The sequence below is a fragment of the Hyla sarda genome, chromosome 2 (genome assembly GCF_029499605.1).
Source record: "Hyla sarda isolate aHylSar1 chromosome 2, aHylSar1.hap1, whole genome shotgun sequence".
NCBI lineage: Eukaryota > Metazoa > Chordata > Amphibia > Anura > Hylidae > Hyla > Hyla sarda.
In genome coordinates this window covers 56,663,974-56,689,826 of record NC_079190.1, presented here as the reverse complement: position 1 = coordinate 56,689,826, position 25,853 = coordinate 56,663,974, and the positions used below count along the sequence as shown (strand labels likewise).

Genomic DNA, 25,853 nt, shown 5'->3' with positions numbered 1-25,853 from the left:
TTGTTGTGTCTCAAACATCTGTTGCTACTCTAAACACTGATTGGGTGGCTATAGTCACAAAGGCTGCTGCTCTGTCTGATGTTTCAGATCCTGCAATGCCTGCTGAACTGTTCACACAGAGGCATATTCATAGTGTAGGGTCCGTCTCAATGAGGTCACCTTACCGTGGTGGGACGGTCCAAGCTAATTGGCCACCAAATTGCAAGCTAAGTATCTCACTTTTTCATAACTGCATAATTTTATATTTCCATTTCTTGCACCATAGCTGTATAGCTTTTCATGTTGTATCTATATACTCATGTTTTATCTATATCTTTGTGCTAGCAGTGTGCTGCTGTATTCTCCTGTTGCTGTAATGAAAACCCTGATATGCAAAACTGATCCTAATAAAATTGTTGTGTCTCAAACATCTGTTGCTACTCTAAACACTGATTGGGTGGCTATAGTCACAAAGGTTGCTGCTCTGTCTAAAGTCTGTCTCTGAATGGCCTATCTCTCTAAGGTTTATTACATTACAAATGTATTTTCTCTGTTTTAATATATTGCATGCATGTACTGGGACATAAAAGAGGTTAACAATTTCTACCCAATTTCTAGCTGACTACTACAACTCCCATGAGTCCACCGCTGTCCGCTTGATACTACAACTCCCACCACTCCTCCACTACTTGCTGTCTGCTGGCTGCTACAATTCCTACCAGTCCGCCAATTCCTGCTGTCTACTGGCTACTACTACTCTTACCAGTCCAGCATTACCTGCTGTGCACTGGCTATTACATCTACCACCAGTTCACCACTGCCTGCTATCGGCTGGCTACTACAACTCCTATTAGTTCACTACTGAGTGCTGTTCACTTTCTACTACAACTTCCTCCAGCCCACCACTGCCTGCTGTGTGCTGCCTACTTCAACTCCCACCAGTCCACCACTGCCTGCTGTCTGCAACCTACTACAACACCCACCAGTCCACCACTACCTGCTGTGCGCAGTTTACTACTTCTACCACCAGTCAGATACTGCCTACTGTCCACTGGATACTGCAGATCCCTCCAGACTTGCACTGCCGGCAGTTTTCTTGCTACTATAACAAGTCTACCACAGCCTGTTAACTGCTGACTAAGGCTAAGTTTCCACTTGTTTTTTTTCTGGCAGTTTTTGGAATACTGCCAGTGCAGTGTTTGAACCAAAGCCAAAAGTGTATTCAAAAGGAATAGGACATATAAAGGAAGGACTTACACTTCTCCTCCTTTATGGATCCACTTCTGACTTTGGCTCAAAAACTGCCAGAAAAAAAACCAAGTGGAAACTCAGCCTAAAACTACCACTAGTCCACCATCACCAGGCCTACACATAAACAACCCATGATCCCCCAAAAATATATCATTTCTTTTGGCTTTTCATACAAGAGCTATTTCTCCAATTTTGGGACACCAATCCTGTTGAAATTCCCTGGGGAAATTTTTGGAACTCCTGGAAAAATCCATTGGCCGACATTTATCTCTTGTCTTTAGACAGTTTTTATGTGTCTAGAAAAGGTGCAAACAGGATTTATTTGCTCCTTTTTTGCGCCTTTTGGTTTACACGTTTCTGCTGATTTTGAGTTGCTATCCACTGATTTTGGCAATACACAGGATATGGAAGGGTTTTATGAACTGCAACTTTTTGTGAAAAGGCGGAAAGCCACTGAAAAGTCCCTAAACTACACCAGCCCAGACTTAGCTTAGATTTATAGGCCGGCATTTATCATTGTAGTGTAAGTGAAGCATTTTTTTACACCTTTTTTTTGTGGGCTGGTAATGTGTTGGAGCACCACATTTATTAAATGTCACAGAGCATTTGATACATTTTGTGCAGGTCACATTTTCTGAAATTTCTCTTTTCATATTCACCAAAAAGCTAAGCTAAGTCTGGGCTGGTGTAGTTTTGGAGACTTTTCAGTGGCTTTGGGCCTTTTTTGCACCTTTTCACAAAAAGGCACAGTTCATAAATCCCTTCCATATCATGTGTATTGCCAAAATCAGTGGATTGCAACTCAAAATCAGCAGAAATGTGTAAACCAAAAGGCGCAAAAAAGGCGCAGATAAACCCTGCTTGAGCCTTTTTTGCGCCTTTTGTAGACATAAAAACCAGTCTAAAGACAATGATAAATGTCGGCCATAGTGTATGTGAAGAGTAAAATTTCAGAAAAAGTGTATCCTCCACAAAATTTATGAAATTTTCTGCGACCATTTAATAAATGTGGTGCTCCTACACATTACCAGCACACAAAAAAGGTGTAGAAAAATGCTTCACTTACACCTACAATGATAAATGCTTCACTTACACCTACAATGATAAATGCTTCACTTACACCTACAATGATAAATGCCCCTCACTGTGTCTTCCCTTGCCAGACTCAAAACCTGTTGCTATTGCATCTTCCGATTCTTTTGTGTGCATTTTAACACAGACAGGCTTCTACCAACAACCAGGGACACTTTATGCACCTTTATTTTAGTTTTACAAAGCATAGCGCAGTGTGTTTTTAAACAAGCTATTAGTTACCATGGATTACCACATGTCACCATAACTTTGACATTTACCAATTAAAAACAGCTTGAACACATTTCAAGGTGACACTAGTAGTGTTATACAGGGCTTTAGAGCTCTTAGGCAGAGTTAGACATGTCTTTAAGGGTTATTTCATGTCATGTTGTACTATAGAGAACTTAAACAGATGTAAAAAGTTTGCTCATCTCTAGTTAGGTTTATGCTAATGAAGAGGTTCATAATTTTACCTCCGATGATCTAGGGCATTAAAGGGGTACTCCACTGCCCCATCGTCCAGAAAATTTTGCTCCGAACGCTGGGTGCTGGGGTCTTCACATCACGGCCACGCCCCTCAAGATGTCACTCCATGCTCCCTTAATGCAAGTCTATGGGAGGGGGCATGGTCACCACACCCCCTCCCATAGACTTGCATTAAAGGGCCGTGGCGTGAAGTCATGAGGGGCGTGGCTGTGACATCACGACCCTCGCAGCCCACAACCAGCATTCGGTAAAACTTTACCTAAAGTACATTGTATTTTATTCAGGTGGTCCAAAATTCTGTGCTTGACAATTTTATTATATATTAGGTTCTAGACTTTAGATTTTCAGATACAGAGCCACACATTCCTTGCTTTTCTTGAGCAGTCATAGAACTAAATTATGAAATTCTGTCAGCTATGAGCTGTCACAAGGAGCCAACCACTGCATACAGATTAACACAACACCCACTGAAGTAGTAGTAGTAGCTGTATAAATCCATGCATAAAAAGATCTCTATAAGGATGGCTGCAGGCAGAACCGATGGACAGTTAATTTCGGCTTAAATTCCGGCAGAATTTTTTCATGAAATTTTGTGCAGAAATTCTAAACATAGCCTAAGGGTTTAGAGCCTCAGCGGATCTTCCGCAGCGGGAAATAGTAGCAGACCCCATTGAAGTCAAGGCTGCAAACCCGCTTGTGAACGTATCTTAATGGAGCCAAGGTAACCTAACTGGACTCCCTAGGGCAGTGGTCACCATACTGTGGACCCCCAGATGTTGCAGAACAACAACTCCCAGCATGTGCGGACAGCCAATAGCCACAGTTTGGAGACCAAGGTCGTAGGGCAGGATTACCAAACCAGGGCATCTCCAGCTGTTGCAAAACTACAACTCCCAGCATGCCCAGACAGCCTTTGGCTGTCTGGGCATGCTAGGAGTTGTAGTTGTGCAACAGCTAGAGGTACCCTAGTTGAAAAACGTTGCCCTAGGGTAAGCCTGGACATGTGACATTACTACCTTGATTTGCCTAAATTTTACCTCCATCTCTTCCAAAACTTACACATGAACTACCCCCCCCCCCCCTGCCCCCTTCCACCTGGGAAGAAGGGGACTGATGTCTCCTCTCTCCAAAGGTGTAACTTATAGTTTCTGGGCCCATATGCAAAATCTGCAGCAGGACCCAAAATGCCAATTTATAATATGGGGCAGATGTGCTCTGGGGACCCCTTAGGCACCAGGGCCCTGTTGCGACTGCTACCTCTGCATCCCCTATAGCTACGCCCCTGCCTCTCTCTGATATTACCTAATAACCAAAAATAACCTATGCTGCCACGTCCAGCATACGGCACAGGCACGTGTCTATGTGCATTTCATCTGCAGGAGAATCTTTACCTGCCTAGGATATTTTCATTTCATTGAGTAACATTGACAAATAAAAGCTTGGCGGGTACATCCTACTGGACATCACGTAACAGAGAACACGACAGACAGAAATCTCCTGGACAAGCTGACAATTCTCATTTCTCGGAGTGGTTGATTCTCTTTTCAGACGCTGACATCTTCTGGCAGTAGTCCTCCTAACACTGTCTACTTCTGCTTGTGGCTTCATCCTCCCCCAGAAATATATGTATTTTTTTTCTAGTAAGCAAACTGTGTGTCAGCACATAGGATTATCTCGTTCGCCTGAGCTTGAAAGTCAGATACATGAAACGCTGGTCATCAAAGTGAGCAGAAGAAGATTCAGCAATGTATGAAGCTGGGATTGTGAGCCTGCATCGACTACATTACACTGCACATGGAGCTGTATCAAGGGTTAAATCATCACTGTTATTTCAATAAACTTTTAACATGCTGTCCAATAAAAAGATATTACAAGATTCTGCAACTTTCTATGAGTCTATGGACATGTTGTCCAGACATATTAAAAGTTTAGATCACACCGTGTCTCATTCCTGAGACGCTCTGCAATTGTGAGTTATAACCTTGTGAAGTGCGCAGCAGGGCTCTTCGCTTCCCTGCCAGCTTCTCTGTCTGACCTTTTTTTACTCAGTAAAAGGGTCAGGTTTTAGAGACAGCTGGGAAGTGGGTCGCCCTGTAACTCACAATCGCAGCATGTCTCAGAAGTAAGATCTGGTGCGATTTAATCTTTTGACTTGTCTGGACAATGCGTTAAAAGTTTATTGAAATCACAGGTAAATGCCCTGTGTGGGACTGTTTTCTTAATCCTGCTTCCGCCCACTTTCGATAAATTTTCGACCATAACCGCCCATTCCTGTTGGGTGTTTGTTTCACTCCTCACTGCTCCCGCAACATGTGTGTCTAATCCCACATGCTCCGGCTAACATGTGTGCCAAACCTGTCTGCTCCTGGTAGTATGTGTATCCAGTTCCACCTGCTCCAACTAGTGTGTGTCCAATCCCGTCCGCTTTTGCTAACGTGTGTACAATCCCGTCCTCTCCCGCTCACATCTGTTCAATCCCACCTGCTCCCGCCAACATGTGTGCCCAATCCCATCTGCTCCCACTCACATGTGTTCAATCCTGCCTGCTCCCGCTTAAGTGTGTGTCCAATCCTGTCCTCTTCCACTAACATGTGTGTCCAATCCTGTACCCTTCTGCCAATGGTTTACCCTAGGGTCGGTATCTACATTCCTATACACATGGGGGTTTGTGCAGAGCATTGCACCTTCTTTTCTCTACTACAGGCACTAGGATGCAATGCCCTGCACATACCCCCATGTGCATAGCAGGGTATAGTCTGTACAGTGTGCTCTCTGCTATATTTGACAGAGAACACAATCTGTCTGGATCTGGCTTTTAACAGGACAAAAGCGACCTGCATCATTTGTGTGTCCTTATGCATCCTGTATCGCCCCAAAAAAATATATATATATTTTTTTTTTAAAAGACGTTACAGCAGGATACAACAATGTTATATGAAACCAGTCTACAGCTTTCTTGCTGGTGATGATGGGGCTTGTTGGGATTTCATGCTTCCTATGGTTCAGGCAGCACAAATCTACTTATTCTATTTAAACTGGTTAAAAAAATATTTACAATATTTTCAAACACCCTATTAGGTAATTGTGGTAAGTCCTTCATTTGGATGCTCCGTCTAATAGACAATGTGGAGAGTGGATACAAAGAACATCTCCTACTATGAAGGACACAGCATTACCATGGATTACATGACTGGACCATTTATTGAAACTGTCTAATTCTTTATTTCCTCAGTTGTAGCACTGTTGAGAAAATCACCACTTACTGCACCACTTTCCTGCTCTGGACAATTCCTAACATGGACAGAGGTGTCAGTAGAAAGCACTGTGGTCAGACTGAAAAGAAGTCTAGTAAGAAATACAACTTGCTCTGGAGCATACAGCAGCTGATAAGAACTGGAAGGATTAAGATGTTTAAATAGAAGTAATTTACAAATCTGTTTAACTTTCTGACACCAGTTGATTTGAAAAAAATTGCTTTCCACCGGAGTACTCCTTTAAATCTGTTCAGTATATGCAGAGTTCTGGTACTGTAATCTTTAGCTACTTTGTGCTCCAGCATGCAATGGAGGCAGGAAACTGACTCACCCAGCTCCCCTGCCTCCTCCATATTCTTCATCTGCCCGGACCCCTTTATTATTATGCAAATGAAGGACATGGGTGAGCATACAGAGAGCAAAACGTTAACCCCCAGCCTTCATTAGCATATTAGATCTGGCACATGGAGTGTTACAGATGTATAAGGACTCGTGCATGGTCCATCCACATGGCTTTGTGCATAAGCCACAACAGTTAATGTTATTTGAAATATATTAAAAAAGATACAACGTAACTAAGCAAAGTGCATTCAAAGTAAGGAAGGATATTTATTTACAGTACTATTTGTCATCCATTCTATACTATGTTTTTTATACTATGCTTTTATACAATTGAACAAAAAATATATTGAAATATACTGGCCACAGCACATGTCAAAAGGATACTCCTCTTTTAGCCTCTCTTGAGTGAATACAGTAGGAGCATGGATACATTTAAATGGATGCTGCAAATGCAGTTTAAATACTCACATAAGCTTACTTCAGAGGATGAGAAAAAAAACCTTCTTATTTCCCTACTGAAGTCACTGCATCACTTGTAACATTAAAATCAAAGGCAAAATAGATGAAAGAAATTGATTTTCTCCATCACCGATGTCATGATTTTACTCCTTCATCTATCATCCCGTTGACTTCAACGTTAAATAAACATATGAGAGGGTTCATGGCTCAGATGGATGTGATGCTTCCTTCTCTGTCACCAAAAACCCTGTCACAATGGCCAATTACGTTTTAAAGGGGCACTCCACTGGAAAAAAAATATTTTAATCAATTGGTGCCAGAAAGTTAAACAGATTTGTAAATTACTTCTATTAAAAAATCTTAATCCTTCCAGTACTTATCAGCTGCTGTTATGATCCACAGGAAGTTCTTTTCTATTTGAATTTCCTTTCTGAACAACAACAAAGATGTGGTCTCAAATGGCAGGAGGTGCTCAACCCCAAATGCAGTTGTGCATATATAGTGGGGGAGCAGATCCTGCCCTTGTGGACCGTTGCTAAGTGCAATCCCCAGCATAAAATGCATACAATGGAGGATGCCTGCAGAAGACTACAAATGCCATAATGGCATCCTACACCAGATAGACGGTGTGGATGTGTAACAATTAGAATAATACAGGAATTTAGGTGCACTACTGTGGTAGATGTAAACAATGACATTGGCTATCCCTCAACACTGATGTTAAAATTGAGACATTCGCCAGTGTATCCTTATATGAAGGACATACCAGAGCCCGCACACCAACGCCAAGATTTCTCAAGTGGCATGGGACCTAGCACTAACCTACCTGTGCCGTATGGGCAAAACCAGGGGCCAGTGGGCAATTAAAGCAGCATTAGGTCCGACTTGAGGGATAGCCAATGTCACTGTTTACATCTACCACAGTAGCGCACCTAAATTCCTGTATTATTGAATTTCCTTTCTGCCTTACCACAGTGCTCTCTGCTGACACCTCTGTCCATTTTAGGAACTGTCCAGAGCAAGAAAGGTTTTCTATGGGGATTTACTCCTACTCTAGACAGTTCCTAAAATGGACAGAGGTGTCAGCAGAGAGCACTATGGTCAACTTCCTGTGGATCATAACAGCAACTGATAAATACTGAAAGGATTAAGATTTTTTAATAGAAGTAATTTACTAATCTGTTTAACCTTCTGGCACCAGTTGATTTACATTTTTTTTTCCAGTGGAGTACCCCTTTAAGGTGTTCAATAAAGTAAAATAAAAGAAAAAAAGTTAGTGGACAGCATCAAGGCCTGACATTATAAGGTGTGATGTGGGAGTCTTCATAGGGGGATTCATCTGACTGGCCCCTAATACAACCAAAACCCAAAATAAATCCAATTTACATGAACAACCCTAAAGGATTCATATACTGTACATACATTTTCATCATCCATTCCTTTACTTGTGCCATTCCCCAGCAGACACCTGCTAGAGAGGAAGAAAAAACATGAAGTAAATAGTAGTTTGATGCAAAGAGATTTACTTTTAAAGCATCTAAAAAAAAATACATCACCAGTAAATCTAAATGTTTAAAGGGGTACTCCCCCCTTAGACATCTTATCCCCTGTCCAAAGGATAGGGGATAAGATGGCTGATTGCGGGGGTCCTGGCGCTGGGGACCCCCGCGATCTTGGCCATGACACCCCAGACATCTGGTGCACGGAGCAAACTTTGCTCCCTGGTAAATGACTGGCGATGCAGAGGCTTGTGATGTCACGGTCACGCCCCGCTCGTGATGTTACAGCCACACCCCCAATGAAAGTTGTCTACGAGCGGGGCATGACATCACGAGCCTCCGTCGCTGCACCCGACGCTATAAACGAACAATGGGGGAAGCAGGGAAATTGAAGGTGGATAGGGGATAAGATGTTAGGATGTATCATTTTTTAAGGCAGTATGATCCCAGTTATTGCCCATCTTTAAACTAAGCAGATATTCTCAATGGTGTAACATGAAGATTCTTGGCCCCAATTCATAAACACACTCTATTATGTCATAATTTAAGGTATTCATTAGATAATGTCATTCAATACAAATGTTATAGTACTAAATCACTTTACAAACTTTTACCAGAAAAAAATTGTGAATAACAAGCCAGTTCTAATTAAATGCAACTACACCGGAATAGAAGAATATCACAATGTTGCTTATATTCTATGCTTATAAGTTGCTAGAGCAGCTATAGGAGTTGAACAAAATAACTAGAACACAAATTACAGATAAACTTTTGAAAAGTTAGCACCCTCTGCAAAGGTGGATATTGGCAACAATAGAGGAAGAGGCTCTTTATTGGTTTTACATCTGTGGCCGATTGGTGTTAGTGGTAAGTCACACTTTGTATATATGTGTGATCCTCCACATACACCTGGTGAGTGTACCCATTTCTCTATATTTAAATAGATTTTACGGTTGGTATTGGATAGTAGTGCCACCTACATATTTTTTTCTGTTTGTTTGTTTGTTACAGCCCCCTAAAGGAATGTTGGGTAAGACTCTTCCCCTATGTCATCTTGAGTTTGTTGAGGGCACAGCCTTAAGAAATTAGACACCTAAGCAGAGGCATTTGCCATAGAGCAAAAGGCGGCCACTGGTGTATACCCTCTCCTTAGGGTACATTCAGTTCTATGATTCATAGTATCCTGCAGACTGGACCCATCCTCTGCAGGGACCACTGTGTATTTTGACAGCTTAGAGATCGCCATATGCACCTTGGGAATGGATCTCCAGGATTCCACCAGATTCTCTGCCATAGAAACATGGCTCAAAACTGCTTGGTCACAACTGGGCCCTTCTTTGTTCTCTTCTATTCTCTCTTCATAACATAGATAAGGGTCTCATCTGCTTTGAAGACCCCTGGTCCTCTAGAGATGGATCCACCAAGTCAACACCATGGTCCCTCAACCTTTATGGACTTTAAAAGCCACTGCAAAAGCTATAAAAATATACTGTATGTCACATTCTGCGATCCTTCTCTTGTGTCCTTTACAAGTGCATTAGTTAATGTATATTTACCTTGTTTTAGTTTCATTCTTTGGTTAAAAAAATATATATAGATAAGAGTTGTGTCATACAAATACCTGAAAATAACTCAGGCAGAGGACAGGACTCAGTGAAACCCTTAGAATTATGTTCTCATTTTCCTTATATCTGAAAACTTACTTCTCTAGATGTTACCATGGAAATCACCTAAGCACGGGTGCATTAGGTTTAAGGAAAAATGTTCTGATTATAATTTTATGTTATACTTCTACTCTAAGGAAAAGTTTGTTCTTAAAACGTTCTGGAGAAGAATATACAATTACAGGTGACCTTGGATGAAAGCTAAGGTCATTCAATGAGAGAAGACTGTCTATAGTACAGCAATCAACTTCCTACATTCTTTGTGTCCTTCTTTGTTCTTCTGATTTCTTGAACCAAGTTCCCATTGATAGATTTGTGTAAACCATACTATATACATCAGATATAGGTGGGGATCACAGACACCCACACTCTTACTCTTACTCTTGCATAATCTTGTCTGAATGATCTACTTTTATTTCTTTAGGCAGGCATATAGCTAAATATAGCCATACATGACCCCAAATTTAAAATGAAGCCAGTTAGAGGAATAGTATAAGCCCATTTAGTAACAAAGGAAAAATAGAACCGTGTCATGGCACCAACATGGGATGTGTTTCCTACTCTTTGTCCTTCTCATAATATTTTTTGCATGTTCCCCAAAACTCCCTCTCTCCAAGGTAGTTGTACAGCCGACAGTCCATTCCCGCCTGCTTCCAGAGTGCACGCTCCAGGTCAATGCTCCTTGCGGACATGCTCTGTCTCCTGTCACTGTTGCTCCAAGCTCTGCCCGTAGGGTGTACACATTCTCCCTTCCTGTGCAGCCTAATCCTTCCTCCCCTTATCTCCAGGCAACTACATCTGACACATGCTGCCTGAGCAATACAGTTCCATAGAATTTCATTGAAAAGTGTTCTTTACATGTGTTGTTGTTATTGTGTCAGACTACAGCTTGCTTCCCAAACTTCATTTCTGCTTCGGGTACCATTCTGAATCTCCTGTGGCTGACCTTGACCTGTTTCTGTACTGCTTAACCTGACCTGTTTGTCCATCATCTGACAATACATATACACTATCTGCCCAAGAACTGCCAATATCCAGTTTGGTCTCCTGATTTTTAACAGCATACAAAATTAATAAGGTCTCAGGTTTTCCCAGGTTGCAGTGAGTCCGAGACATGACATCACTAGTCAGGTGTGCAATGGGAGCCTGTCCTGCTTCAATGGGTGCTCCGCCGCTGGGTGGGAGAGAGATCATTCTGCAACTAATTGTATTTTTGCAACAGTCTGTGCAGCTTTCAGTCTGTTCAGCTGCTGTCAGTGAGGCTCTTTGCAGCTGTCAATCAAGCTCAGTGCAGACCTGAGTTTGATCTCCTACCATTACAAGCAGGAGACCAAAATCTGAGATTTTTAAAAGACAGAATGTGTTCTGGCCAAGAAGGGAGACTCCTAGTGGCCAGAAGTATACAGCAGAAAAACTAAGATCCAAATGTCTATTGACAATAATAGTTGTCAGGAGCACTAAATTACTACTCATAGGCTTTAAAGCAGTGGTCTCAAACTGTGGCCCACCAGATGTTGCAAAACTCCCAGCATGCCCAGAATTGTAGTTTTACAACATCTGGAGGGCCACAGTTTGAGACCACTGCTCTAAAGCCTCCTAGATGTGTCTATGACGACAGTGTCAAAACATTCCCATAGCCATCTTTTATGCGCTTTTTCTTTGATTTTACTCTTGTACAATTCCGCTTTTTCAACTAAGTACCGGCGGTTTAATTAGTTTGCACTTGAAATGGTAACTTGATAGAAGTAAATAGTCCACAGACATTTCCGGCAAGTGTATATTTTAGATGTTCACTTATACTGACTGTGCCCTTTGCATAATTTAGATGGATTTGGCATAAAATTGGGGTAAAGGAGCACAAATAATTCCTCCAGGACTAATAATCACAGAAATGGATAGCTCATAAATCTGAAGGAAATAGGTACTGCACACACAGTAATGCCCTCTGGGCTCAGCACAGGGAAAGTTTATTTTTAACAGAATTGTAATCTTCTTTTTTATGCCAAGCCTCAGGTCTGGAATTACAGATTTGAGAACCTGTAGAACCTGTTACACAATGTGTTTTCCTAAAATTGTTTCATAATGGAGTTCTACTTAAAAGTTTTACATTTAATATAAAATGTATCATAAGGAGTGTAATTCACTTTTCATAGTTATGACTCTTGCTTGCAGTTTCGGTACCAGTGATATTATTTATTAAAATTACTGCGCAGTTTGAAAAAAAAAATATATATATGTACTCAATATATTCACCAAATATTTCCAGTTATTTGTTCAACTTGTTCCTAGAGAGGTGTGCTTCAGGGCGCACTATTGAAACTCTATAGTTTTTAATTTGGAAAATGTCTTACCGTATTATAAAAGCTGTGTTCTGCCTGACTGGCCCAAACAGTGAAATGTATGGAAACACTTAAAGGGGTACTCCAGTGGTTAAGATTTTTGGCTATATTGCATCTTCTTTTAATGTTCATGTTTTTTTGCAATTGACATGTATTATATGTTTGTGTAGCATGTGTCTTTTTTTCTTACCTGTTTGTGGGCCAGGAAGTTATGTAGTTCTGTGTTGGATCTCTTACTGTTGTCCACAGGTTAGGATTAGGCTGTGGACAAGATGTCATGGTTTTTTTTTCTCTGTTCTTTCAAAACTGCATGACAGAGATAGGCCACGCCCCCTCATCTCCCCCTCCAGGTGGTCACAGGTGTGCATGATAGCAAGAAGATCCTACACAGCTCCTCATCTCCCCTCCCCCTGCTCTGTCTTCTGAGGACGCAGGTCTGCACTGAAAGAAGACAGAGAAGATGTATGTGAAGGGGAGGAAGTGTCATGTGAAGGGATAACAAGGTGAACGGGCTGGGGATGTATAGACTGCAGGGGAATAAATCTCGGACTGGGGATGATTTCTATGTGTGAAGGGGGGGGGGGGGGGGGGGGGACTCCGGAATGACTCATGCTGGGAGTTGTAGTCCCTGTTATGTGTGTGTATGCTAGTGTTTACAAACCAGTCTGCCTCCAGCTGTATCAAAACTACAACTCCCAGCATGCCTGGACAGACTTTGGGCATGCTGAGAGTTGTAGTTTTGCAACAGCTGGAGGCACACTGATTGGGAAACACTGGCCTAGCCTATTCAGTATATTACAAACAAAGTGCATTGTTTCCCAACCAGGATGTCTTCAGCTGTATCAAAACTACAACTCTCAGCATGCCCGGACAGCTTTTGGCTGTCCGGGCATGCTGGTAGTAGTAGTTTTGCAACACCTGGAGGCACCCTAGTTGGGAAACACTGGTGTATGCCCTATAGAGGTGTGGTGAACTACAACCCCCAGGAGACTACAGAGGCAGCATGCTGGTGTTATACCACAGACTGAAGACTCCTGAATGACACATTCTGGGAGTTGTAGTCCCTTTTGTTTGTGTATGACAGTGTATCCCAACCAGGGCTGATATATATTAGAGGGCCGACCCGGGAAAATAGTAGGGTGGGTAAAGGGCGGAAAAAAAAAAAAAAAAGGAGCGGCCCCAAACCAGCAAGGCATGTGGCATGCTGGGATTTGTAGTTTTTAGCACAGAGAGAAACAGGAAATAGAAGCAAAGATAGGAAAACAAAGTGGGGGATAAAAAGACAACAAAGAACGGAAATAGAGTAGCCTAAACAACAAGAATAGAAATGAAACAAAACAAATAGGGTCAAAAAGTCAAAAACGGAAAAACACGTTCACCACCGGAGTACCCCTTTAAAGGGGTTGTGCGCTGCCCTGCATTTCGGAGCTCTGCACGCAGCGTCTGGAAGTTCATTACTCCAAACGCTGTGTGCGGGCCTCCGTGTTCGCGGCCGCCGGGCGTGACATCGCGCCCGGCCCCCTCGTGACGTCACGCCCGCCCCCTCAACGAAAGTCTATGGGAAGGGGGCGTGACAGCGGTCGCGCCCCCTTCCCATAGACTTTCGTTGAGGGGGCGGGCGTGACGTCACAAGGGGGCGGGCGTGATGTCACACCCGGCGGCCGCGAACACGGAAACCCGCACACAGCATTTGGAGTAATGAACTTCCGGACGCTGTGTGCGGAGCTCCGAAATGCAGGGCAGCGCACAACCCCTTTAAGGTCTAATCACACGGGCAGAATTTCTGCTTGCGGAATTCCGTCTCAAATGGAAGCCCAATAGACTTCTATGAGATTCCATACTTCTGAATTTCCGCATGAGGAATTTCGGCACCAATTCAGCACTAATTCCACACAAAATTCACACAAGCCAGAAACCACCCAAGGAAGAGGAAGCAGAATTAGCACGGAAATTCTGCCTGTGTGAATAGACCCTTAGGTTCTATTCACACGCCAGAATTTCAGCATGCGGATTCCACCTTAAATTATAGCTCGATAGCCTTCAATGGGATTCCGCACTCCCATTCACATTTCTGAATTTCCGCATGCGGATTCCGCACTGATTCCGCACTGATTCTGCACAAGCCAGAAACCACCCAAATGAATGTTAATATGGAATTGGTGCAGAGGTGTGAAAATTCTGCCATGGGAATAGACTTTTAGAGAAGGAATTTAAAGGGGTAATCTGGCCCTAAAACATCTTATCCTCTATCCATTTGTTGTGTTTTGCAGCATATTTACTGAAATCAAAAGCTATTTAATTCAAACTTTTAACATTTTAACAGGTCACGTTACATTTTAACATAGGACCTCTTATTTGATAGCAGCTACACAAGTCTTGCATCCATTGAACTTGTCAGTTTTTGGACAGTTTCTGCTTGAATTTGTTTGCAGGATGTCAGAATAGCCTCCCAGAGCTGCTGTTTGGATGTAAGCTGCCTCCCACCCTCATAGACCTTTTGCTTAACCCCTTAAGGACCAAGATCACTTTAAGGACCAGAGCATTTTTTGCACATCTGACCACTGTCACTTTAAGCAATAATAACTCTGGGATGCTTTTACTTATGAATTTGATTCCAAGATAGTTTTTTCGTGACATATTCTACTTTAACATAGTGGTACAGTTTTGTTCATACTTAAATCATTTCTTGGTGAAAAAAATCCCAAATTTAATGAAAAATGTAAACATTTTGCATTTTTCGAACTTTGAAGCTCTCTGCTTGTAATGAAAATAGACATTACAAATAAATTATATATTGCTTCACATATGCAATATGTCTACCTTATGTTTGCATCATAAATTTGTCATGTTTTTACTTTTGGAAGACATCAGAGGGCTTCAAAGTTCAGCAGCAATTTTCCCAAAAATTTTCCAAATCTACATTTTCAGGGACCAGTTCAGTTTTGAAGTGGATTTGAGGGGCCTTTATATTAGAAATACCCCCTTATAAAAACTGCACCCCTCAAAGTATACAAAATGACATTGAGAGAGTTTGTTAACCCTTTAGATATTTCACAGCAATAGCATAGTGAAGGAGAAAATTTAAAATCTCAATTTTATACACTAACATGTTCTTGTAGACCCAGTTTTAGAATTTTTACAAGGGAGAGAAATTGGGTTACACATTTTGGGGGGCTTTTTCTCCTAAAAGCCCCCCAAAATGTGTAACCCAATTTCTCTTGAGTAAGGAAATACCTCATATGTGAATGTAAAGTGCTCTGTGGGTGCTCTAGAGGGCTCAGAAGGAGCGACAATGGTATTTTGGAGATTGAGTTTTTCTGAAATGGTTTTTGGCAGGCATGTCACATTTAGGAAGCTTCTATGGTGCCAGAACAGCAAAAAACAACATGGCATAATATTTTGTAAACTACACCCCTCAAGGAACGAAACAAGGGGTACTGTGAGCCTTAACACCCTACAGGTGTTTGATGACTTTTCGTTAAAGTTGGATGTGTAAATGAATTTTTTTTCACTAAAATGCTGTTTTCCCCCCAAATTTAAAATTTTTACAAGGGGTAATAGGAGAAAATGCCCCCCAAAAAATTTGTAACCCCATTTCTTCTGAATATGGAAATACTCCATATGTGGATGTAAAGTGCCCTGCTGGCGAACTACAATGCTCAGAAGAGAAGGAGCGCCATTGGGCTTTTGGAGAGAGAATTTGGTTGGAATAGAAGTCGGTGGCCATGTGCGTTTACAAAGCCCCCGTGGTACCAGAACAGTGGACCCCCCACATGTGACCCCATTTTGGAAACTACACCCCTCATCTAATGTAATAAGGGGTGCAGTGAGCATTTACACCCCACTTGCGTTTGACAGATCTTTTTAATTTTATTTTTCATTTTCACGGACCACTGTTCCAAAAATCTGTCAGACACCTGTGGGGCATAAATGCTCACTGTATCCCTTATTTAATTACAAGAGGGGTGTATTTTCCAAAATGGGGTCACATGTGTGGGGGGTGTCCACTGTTCTGGCACCATGGGGGCTTTGTAAATACACATGGTCTTCAATTTCAGACACATTCTCTCTCCAAAAGCCCAATGGTGCTCCTCCTTCTCTTCTGAGCATTGTAGTTTGCCCGCAGAGCACTTTTGGGGGCTTTTTTCCTATTTTCCCTTGTGAAAATAAAAAATGTAGGGTAACACCAGCATTTTAGTGAATAAAAAAAAAAAAAAATTTTCACATCCAATTTTAACGAAAACTCATCAAACACCTGTGGGGTTTTAAGGCTTACTATTCCCCATGTTACGTTCCGTGAGGAGTGTAGTTTCCAAAATGGGGTCATATGTGGATAGTTATTGTTTTGCGTTTATGTCAGAACCACTGTAATATCAGCCACTCCTGTGCAAATCACCAATTTAGACCTCAAATGTACATGCTGCGCTCTCACTTCTGAGCCATGTTGTGGGCTGTAGAGCACTTTGCGTCCACATATGGGGTATTTCCGTACAAATATATATATATTTTTTTTCTATTGCCACTTGTGAAAATTAAAAGTATGGGGCAACACCAGCATGTTAGTGTAAAAAAAAAATTTTTTTTTAACACTAACATGCTGATGTAGACCACAACATACATGCTGGGAGTTATGCAACAGCTGGAGGCACATTAGTTGCAAAACACTGAGAGTTTGTTACTTAACTCAGTGTTTCGCAACTCTCAGCATGCACTTACAGTCGAAGGGCATGCTGGGACTTGTAGTTATGCAACAGCTGGACGCACACTACTGCAACTCCCAGCATGCCCTTTGGTTGTTTGTGCATGCTGGGGGTTGTAGTTATGCAATTGCTGGAGGCACACTTTTTCATAGAAAAAAATTGCCTCCAGCTGTTGCATAACTACAACCCCCAGCATGCACAAACTACCAAGGGGCATGGTGGAAGTTGCAGTAGTGCCTTCTGCTGTTGGATAACAACAACTCCCAGCATGCCCTTTTGTGCATGCTGAGAGTTGTTGCTAAGCAACAGCAGGAGGGCAGCCTTACCTCCTGCTACTGCTCTGCCGAATCCTTTTGCCGCCGCCACTGTAACCGCTCCAGGGGCCCCGATCCCGCCGCTGATGCTAGAGATCGGGGGGGGGCTCCCACTCCAGGTACTCACTCCCGGCACCCGCTCTCACCCTCTGGAATAGGGGTGGAGCGGGTGCCGTTAGGGACACCTCCACAGCAGGAGTCCTGATTTGTCGGCTGGTAATGGTGCCACCTCACTCCTGCTGCTATACGGTGATAGGTGCCATGTCAGATGGCACCTATCACCCTTTTTTTCTAGGTCACCAGGGACCCGATTCACCCGGAATTGTAGCAAATCGCCAATCTGTTTGCCGGGGACCGGAATTACGCACAACGAAATTGAAGAAAAAACGCCCTTTTGTAACTTTTGGGGGCTTCTGTTTCTACATAGTAAATTTTTCGGTAAAAATGACACATTATCTTTATTCTGTAGGTCCATATGATTAAAATGATACCCTACTTATATAGGTTTGATTTTGTCGTACTTCTGTAAAAAATCATAACTACATGCAGAAAAATGTATATGTTTAAAATTGTCATCTTCTGACCCCTATAACTTTTTTATTTTACCGCTTATGGGGCAGTATGAGGGCTCATTTTTTGCGCCATGATCGGAAGTTTGTAGCGGTTCCATTTTTGTATTGATCAGACTTTTTGATCGCTTTTCATTCGTTTTTTCATGATATTAAAAGTGACCAAAAATACGTTATTTTGGACTTTGGAATTTTTTTGCCATTGACCGTGCGGTTTAAGTAATGATATATTTATATAGTTCGGACATTTACGCACGCAGCAATACCAGATATGTTTATATTTATTTTTATTTACATGTTTTTTTTATGGGAATAGGGGGGGGGGTGATTTCAACTTTTATTAGGTAAAGGGTTAAATGACATTTCTTAACTTTTTTTTTAACTTTTTTTTGCAGTGTTATAGCTCCCATAGGGGGCTATAACACTGCACACACTGATCTTATACCCTGTTCACTGCAAAGCCATAGCTTTGCATTGATCAGGGTTATCAGCGGTCGAATGCTCAAGCCTGCATCTCAGGCTTGGAGCAATCAATCGCCGAGGGGACACGCCGGAGGAAGGTAAGAGAACCTCCGCTCATGTCCCAGCTGATCGGGACACCGCATTTTCACTGCGGTGGTCCCGATCAGCCCCACCGAGCAGCCGGGCAGCTTTCACTTTCGGTTTAGACGCAGTGTTCAACTTTGAACACCACGCCCAAAGGGTTAATAGTGCACGGCACCGCGATCGCTGCCGCGCGCTATTAGCTCCGGGTCCTGGCTTCAGATACATCGGGACCGACCCGATATGACACGGGGTCACCGCGTGACCCCACGTTATATCGCGGGAGCCGGCCAAGGACGTAAATTTACGTCCTTGGTCGTTAAGGGGTTAATTACCAGGATGTCAGGTCATACCCATACGGGGTTAAGGATCTCCAAAGGTTCTCAATAGGATTGAGGTCAGGGGAAGATGGAGGCCACACCATGACTTTCTCTCCTTTTATCCCCATAGCAGCCATTGATGCAGAGGTATTTTTTGCAGCAGGACATGGTGCATTGTCATGCATGAAGATGATTTTATTATGGGAAGCATAGTTCTTCCTTCTGTATCAGGGAAGAAAGTGGTCAGGCAGAAACTCCACATACTTTGCAGAGGCAATCTTAACACCTTCGGGGACTCTAAAGGAGCCGACCAGTTCTCTTCCCATGATTCCAGCCCAAAACATGACTCCACCACCGACTTGCTGACATCGCAGCCTTGTTGGAGCAGGGTGGCCGTCCACCAAACATCCACTACTCCATCCATCTGGACCATCCAGGGTTGCATGGCACTGATCAGTGAACAGGACTGTTTGAAAATTAGTCTTCATGTATTTTTTTTGCCCAATGCAGCTGATTCTGCTTGTGAGCATTGGTTAGTGGTGGCTGAATAGAAGGTTTATGCACAGTTGCAAGACTCTGGAGGACGCTACATTTTGATATCTGTGGGGCTTTAGAGGCACCATCAGCTTCAAATATCTGTTTGCTGCTATGTAATGGTATTTTAGCAGCTGCTCTCTTGATCCGATGCATGGATCTGGCTGAAATCTTCCTCAATTTGCCTTTATCTGCACAAACCCGTCTGTGCTCTGAATCAGCCACAAATCTCCTAATAGTGCGATGATCATACTTAAGTTTTCGTGAAATATCTAATGTTTTCATACCTCGTCCAAGGCATTAAACTATTTCACTCTTTTTGGCAGCAGAGAGAGGCTTTTTCTTCCCCATATTGCTTGAAAATGGGGGCTGCTTAATAATGTGGAACACCCACCTTTAGTAGTTTTTCCTTAAATTGGGCTCACCTGGCAATCTAATTATCACAGGTGTCCGAGATTGTTTTCAGTGATCAAAAGAGACACAATGCCATCTATGAGTTAAACTGAAAAATAAAATATGTAATCTTTGTGACACTTAAATATCATTTGCATAACAATTTGGAACAGGGTGAATACTATCAATTTCAGATTGTGGGGTCTGGCTCACTTTAGTAGAGCTTTTTAGCAAATCTCTATACAGGTATGCCCCTGTCCAACTGCTGTGCTTTAATTCTAATATTTTGCTGGGTTCCCATAGGTCAGGCTTATACTGATAATGATAGCATGGCACATCCAAATGTTTTACCAAAACAGTGCTCATTAAAAAATTACCTGTATTACATTGGGTATCAACATTGTTAGTCTAATGTCCAACAACTCAGCCAGAGTCCATGGACATGATGTTATGCACACCCCATGTACAATAAAGATGAGTAGTTGCTCAGGACAGTGTTGTGTTCTGATCACTTCTTTCAGATCTCATCCTATAGATGACATAGCAGATACCAAAAGCTTGCACTGAAACATAAAAATGGTAATAGGTCAACATTTTGTTGGGTTATGATGCTATAAATTACAATATTTTGTGTTAAAAAACAATATTTATACCAAACAAACACCATCAGCCTGTTCCGAGACTCCCTGGTAAAGTTTAAGTTTTCTTTTGTCAAAAATGCAAAGCAAAATAGAGCAATGTGCAGACATGAGAAAAACACGATGGACCCCATAAAGTCAGTGTGGTCCATTGATAGTGGAAAAGAAAGAGTTAGGATGAGTTTGATGGCGCCAGATCCCAGGAAACCAATGAGCCAAAAGTTTGGTAAAAACAAATTGGCTTTATTGGTACAAAGTTTAGGGGTGCACCCCTAAACTTTGAACCAATAAAGCCAATTTGTTTTTACTAAAACTTTTGGCTCATTGGTTTCCTGGGATCTGGCGCCATCAAACTCGTCCTAACTCTTTCTTTTCCACTATCACTTCGCTGCAACATACCTGGAGGACATTGAGGCTGCCTCCCTGCGCTTCTGGATCCCCTACATCAGCGAGTCTACAGGCGAACAGAGGTGTTGTGCCCTCAGCACAACACATTACGGTAAGGTGCAACTTGTAGCGCACAACTTACCCCATCTCAATAATACTCCACTAGGAGCGCACCTCGTCTTTTTCATATTTTCCCTCAGTGTTGGGCACCCTTGGTGTTTGGTATGTAAGGGATTCGGCACGGCTATCATTCTCATTGTTCTTCTCCTATTATGAAGCAAAACAACAGAAATAACAATGTAGATAAGAACAGAGCCTCTATATGTTTTATTAGAAACAACTGATCATAATGGAACTTGTTCAGATTATATCTGTCTTTTTCAATTCTGTCATGATCGGTTTATCTTTCTACAAGATCTGTAAATCTTCAGGATCTACAGGAACCCATGTGACTGGCTTCAGCACATGATCTTTACTTAATTCTACGGAACTAAACCTATATCATCATAGAACCTTAAAGCGTCAATCTAATACGTCAATACAGTGTGATCTTCAGCTCCAGCATGGGGAAATGCAGGCCATACTAGACAGTGCAGCTGCTGAGACAACTATACCACACACCGCAAATTTCTGTGCATGAGTTCCATTCATCAGAATCAGGGCTTAAAGGGGTACTCCGTCCCTAAATATCTTCCCGCAACTTTGCCGGCAGTCGCCTCCACTTTGAGCGCCCTGCTGTCAGCCTGAAATAGGATCTGTCCGAGATGCCATAGAAGTCGGTTTGCTGTTTCCTTGCGGTGACTGCGGGTATCTTTTTGTCTTTCTATGTATGCTATTGAAACTATAAAGAGTTCATTTATATTCTTTTTACCATGGAAATACATTAGTCTGCATAGAAGATGTTAAAAAAAATGATTTGCTTTCCATTTAGGGCGCATTGCAGCAATAAAAAAATGGTTGCAAAGGTGAACGCAGCCTTTTAAGCGGTGGCCATGTGGCGTGTGACTTTCTGCATTTTTTTTTTATATTACATGTACAGTATAAAAGGAGAAGAACTTATAAACCAGCAAAACATTGTAGAAGTACAACAGTGTAGCGTCTCCTACTATAACAAGCCACATGGTTCGGCTTTCCTCTTCGCTGCTATTGTTTTCTGCTCCTAAATGTTAATCTCAGTTATTTCATCACAACTCTAATAAATATTGTGGCAGGGGAATAGCGTGATGCATAATTACGCTTTTTATCTTGTTGACAAAATTCCCTGTACAAAACAGTTTGCTAATAATGATACTTTTATATGTATACCATAATAATACAATGCTGACACCAAATGACTCCTACATTCCTAATGAAAACTCACATAAAGCTTTGTGTGAACTGCCTCCACAATACATAAAAGTTGCTCCATTATGTTTACACAATTGTTTTAACCAAACAATCACAGATTCAGCAAAGTGTTGCATTTTATCAGAAATACCAACTATTGCTACAGGTTTAAAGAACTTCCTTCCCATTAGCCCTAAAGTACAACATATTTACCCTGTTAGAGCAGTCCTGATGGATGAGCAGCCACAACACAATGCGTCTACATTGTAAATTCTTCTTAATACACCTCACATACATAGACTGGATTGTGTCAGTTCAGTCACCAACTGAGAGTAATTCACAGTAATTGTACAAATCAGACTTCAGCAGCATAAAGAGGCTGTAAATCTAGCACATTTTTGAAAGGTGTATTCTAAGGAAACAATGGTAGGATCCCACACATGTTTGGATACTATAAATCTTACCTACTGCAAACCAAGACAATGCATGGTCCAATAACTGTCCCCAATGTGATAGCATCCAAGTGTGACTAAATGGAGAACTATGGAACATAGCAGTGAAATTTTGATGACACTGTACCGGTCAGCCATAACAAAGTGTCTAATAGTATAAAGGTCTTTGCTTATGCTGCCAAAACTGCTTTAATCCTTTGACTCCACAAAATCTCTTAAAGGGGTTGTCCAGCAAAAAGATTAAAATAACTAACAAACATGGGCAGGCTACTTGCTTAAAGGGGTACTCCGCCGGAATGCATCTTATCCCCTATCCAAAGTATAGGATGAGATGTCTAATCGTGGCGGTCCTGTTACTGGGGATTCCCGTGATCTCCGCTGCGGAACCCCAGTCATCCGGTGCACTTAATGAACTCTGCTTCGTGCCGGATGACTGGCGACTACAGCCGCCACGCCATCTCCATTCATGTCTATGGGAGGAGGCGTCATGGCTATGTACTAGTCCAATGTCCAATACTCTAAGCTTCCATGTTCCAGATTCCGCCGCTGCCGGCCCTGAGATTGTTTGGGAACACCCCCTTCCGGATGCCGCTGGGGACCTCCATTATCAGATATCTTATCCCCTATCCTTTGGATGTTTTCCAACTTTACTTACCTCCCACTGTCCCCATGGCCTCTGATATTGCTCCTCCCGGTCTCTGCCACCCTCCACTTCCTGGTTCTGGGACCCAATACAAGTGCCACTCAGCCAATGACTGGTATATACCAATAAATGCCTTGGGAACCCAACTTCCCAACATAGGCCTGAATCACTCTATGTGCAACTTAAAGAACAGGTGGGAACTCAACTTTATAAATTAACTTTAAGGCAATGGTATAAGAATGTGGATAGTGCATGTGGTTTAAAGCATGCCTACATAAGGTGGCCAAGGGGCACATGATTTTGCTGGTAATATGTCTTGCTGAAATTGGCCACTATGGTTTTATCTTCAAAAAAATTATCCCATACCTTAAAGGTACACATACACCTTATACAAAATGTATTTAAATCTAGGTTTGGACAAGTGTATACAGTGTATGCCTCCCAAAACCCTTCCCCCCCAGGTCCCCACCAACAGAGGATGTCAGTGGAGAGAAGGGTCGAGCGTGCTGGATTTTTGCCACCCAACCAATTTGTTTCAAAAGGGATAAGCATGTACCAGAGCATTCTGGCTTCGGCTTTCCCTCCTATCCCCATGGGGAACACATGAATGCTCAGTCTTCCCGAATATTTATGGGGAAATTCCACATAATATGTGGCCACCTTTACATTTTATCATCTTCAAGAACTGACTTTCACCTGCTGCCTAGTACACTGCTCAAAAAAATAAAGGGAACACTTAAACAACACAATGTAACTCCAAGTCATCACACTTCTGTGAAATCACACTGTCCACTCAGGAAGCAACACTGATTGACAATCAATTTCACATGCTGTTGTGCCAATGGAACAGACAACAGGTGGCAATTAGCAAGACACCCCCAATAAAGGAGTAGTTGTTCAGTTCCTATGCTTCATGGCTGATGTTTTGGCCACTTTTGAATGCTGGCGGTGCAGCAGGACTGCTACCTCCGCCTTTGTGCAAGGAGGAGCAGGAGGAGCACTGCCAGAGCCCTGAAAAATGACCTCCAGCAGGCCACAAATGTGCATGTGTCCACTCAAACGGTCAGAAACAAACTTCATGAGGGTGGTATGAGGGCCCAACGTCCACAGGTAGGGGTTGTGCTTACAGCCAAACACCGTGCAGGATGTTTGGCATTTGCCAGAGAACACCAAGATTGGCAAATTCGCCACTGGCAACCTGTGCTCTTCACAGATGAAGGCAGGTTCACACTGAGCACATGTGACAGACATGACAGAGTCTGGAGACGCCGTGGAGAATGTTCTGCTGCCTGCAACATCCTCCAGCATGACCGGTTTGGCAGTGGCTCAGTAATGGTGTGGAGTGGCATTTCTTTGGGGGGCCTGCCATTAGGTACTAAAATGAGATCCTCAGACCTCTTGTGAGACCATATGCTGGTGCGGTTGGCCCTGGGTTCCTACTAATGCAAGACAATACTAGACCTCATGTGGCTGGAGTGTGTCAGCAGTTCCTGCAAGAGGAAGGCATTGATGCTATGGACTGGCCCGCCCGTTCCCCGGACCTGAATCTGATTGAGCACATCTGGGACATCATGTCTCGCTCCATCCACCAACACCACGTTACACTACAGACTGTCCACGAGTTGGCCGGTGCTTTAGTCCAGGTCTGGGAGGACATTCCTCAGGAGACCATTCGCCACCTCATCAGGAGCATGCCCAGACATTGTAGGGAGGTCATACGGGTACTTGAAGGCCACACACACTACTGAGCCACTTGTTTTAAGGACATTACATCAAAGTTGGATCTGCCTGTAGTGTGGTTTTCCACTTTGATTCTGAGTGTGACTCCATATCCAGACCTCCATGGGTTGATAAATTTGATTTCCATTGATAATTTTTGTGTGATTTTGTTGTCAGCACATTCAACTATGTAAAGACAAAAGTATTTAATATGATTAGTTCATTCAGATCTAGGATGTGTTATCTTAGTGTTCATTTTATTTTTTCAGCAGTGTATATCCCACCATTTCACAGGTGTCATTTTTACAAAATAATCAATGTTAATCTCTTCACCAGTGGTTTTAATGGTATAGCTGATAGGTGTATATCCTTCAGACAACCTTCACGTCTGCTACATATCATTCTCCTGCTTTATTATAAAATGTTGTCATACCTTGTCAATCGATAATGTTCTTGCAGTAGGAATCAGTATCCTTAGTATGTCAGATGACTCACCTGCTGCATATCATCTGAAGCTGATAAAAATGGAAGTTCAAAGATTTACCATCTATTTCAGGGATAGGGTATTTGGAGGTTAGTTAGTCAGTAATTGAAAATAAAGCAGTTATAAGGTAATACAGATAATGGGTCTATAGAATAATGTCCTATTTAAGGGCATATGTGACATATAGACAATATATATGGGAATTGGGCCCTTGTAGATAATTGTGTGTAAACGTGGTCTTATTCCCTCTACTATGAGGTGGCAAAAAATACAAAATACAGGTTTCTCCAAAAGGAATTGGATTTTTATCAAACAAGTAGATGATAGACGGGGCCAAGGTTTAAGCTATGTGGAGGGCTAAAACACAAAAATACAGTAGTAGTGAAGCATTCATATTACTCGTCAAACTGTCACCGGGAGTTGGTTTGACAGATACCACGCCCCTCACCATGTATCCTAACCAGGCCCATATGTTGGCCCTAGC

General features: G+C 42.4%; 1 protein-coding gene across 1 annotated transcript in view; it reads right to left on the bottom strand.

Moving 5' to 3' along the window:
* LOC130357375 (uncharacterized) overlaps positions 1 to 22,466 on the bottom strand; it is a 31,952-nt gene extending 9,486 nt beyond the window's left edge. The window contains exons 1-3 of the mRNA XM_056560064.1: positions 22,285 to 22,466; positions 20,927 to 21,012; positions 8,268 to 8,315 (exon numbers count right to left, since the gene is read on the bottom strand). Coding sequence (XP_056416039.1) covers positions 8,268 to 8,315; positions 20,927 to 21,012; positions 22,285 to 22,368 — 218 coding nt within the window. The 5' untranslated portion in view covers positions 22,369 to 22,466. The remainder of the gene's footprint in view (positions 1 to 8,267; positions 8,316 to 20,926; positions 21,013 to 22,284) is intronic.
* Between the last annotated feature and the right edge of the window lie 3,387 nt (positions 22,467 to 25,853).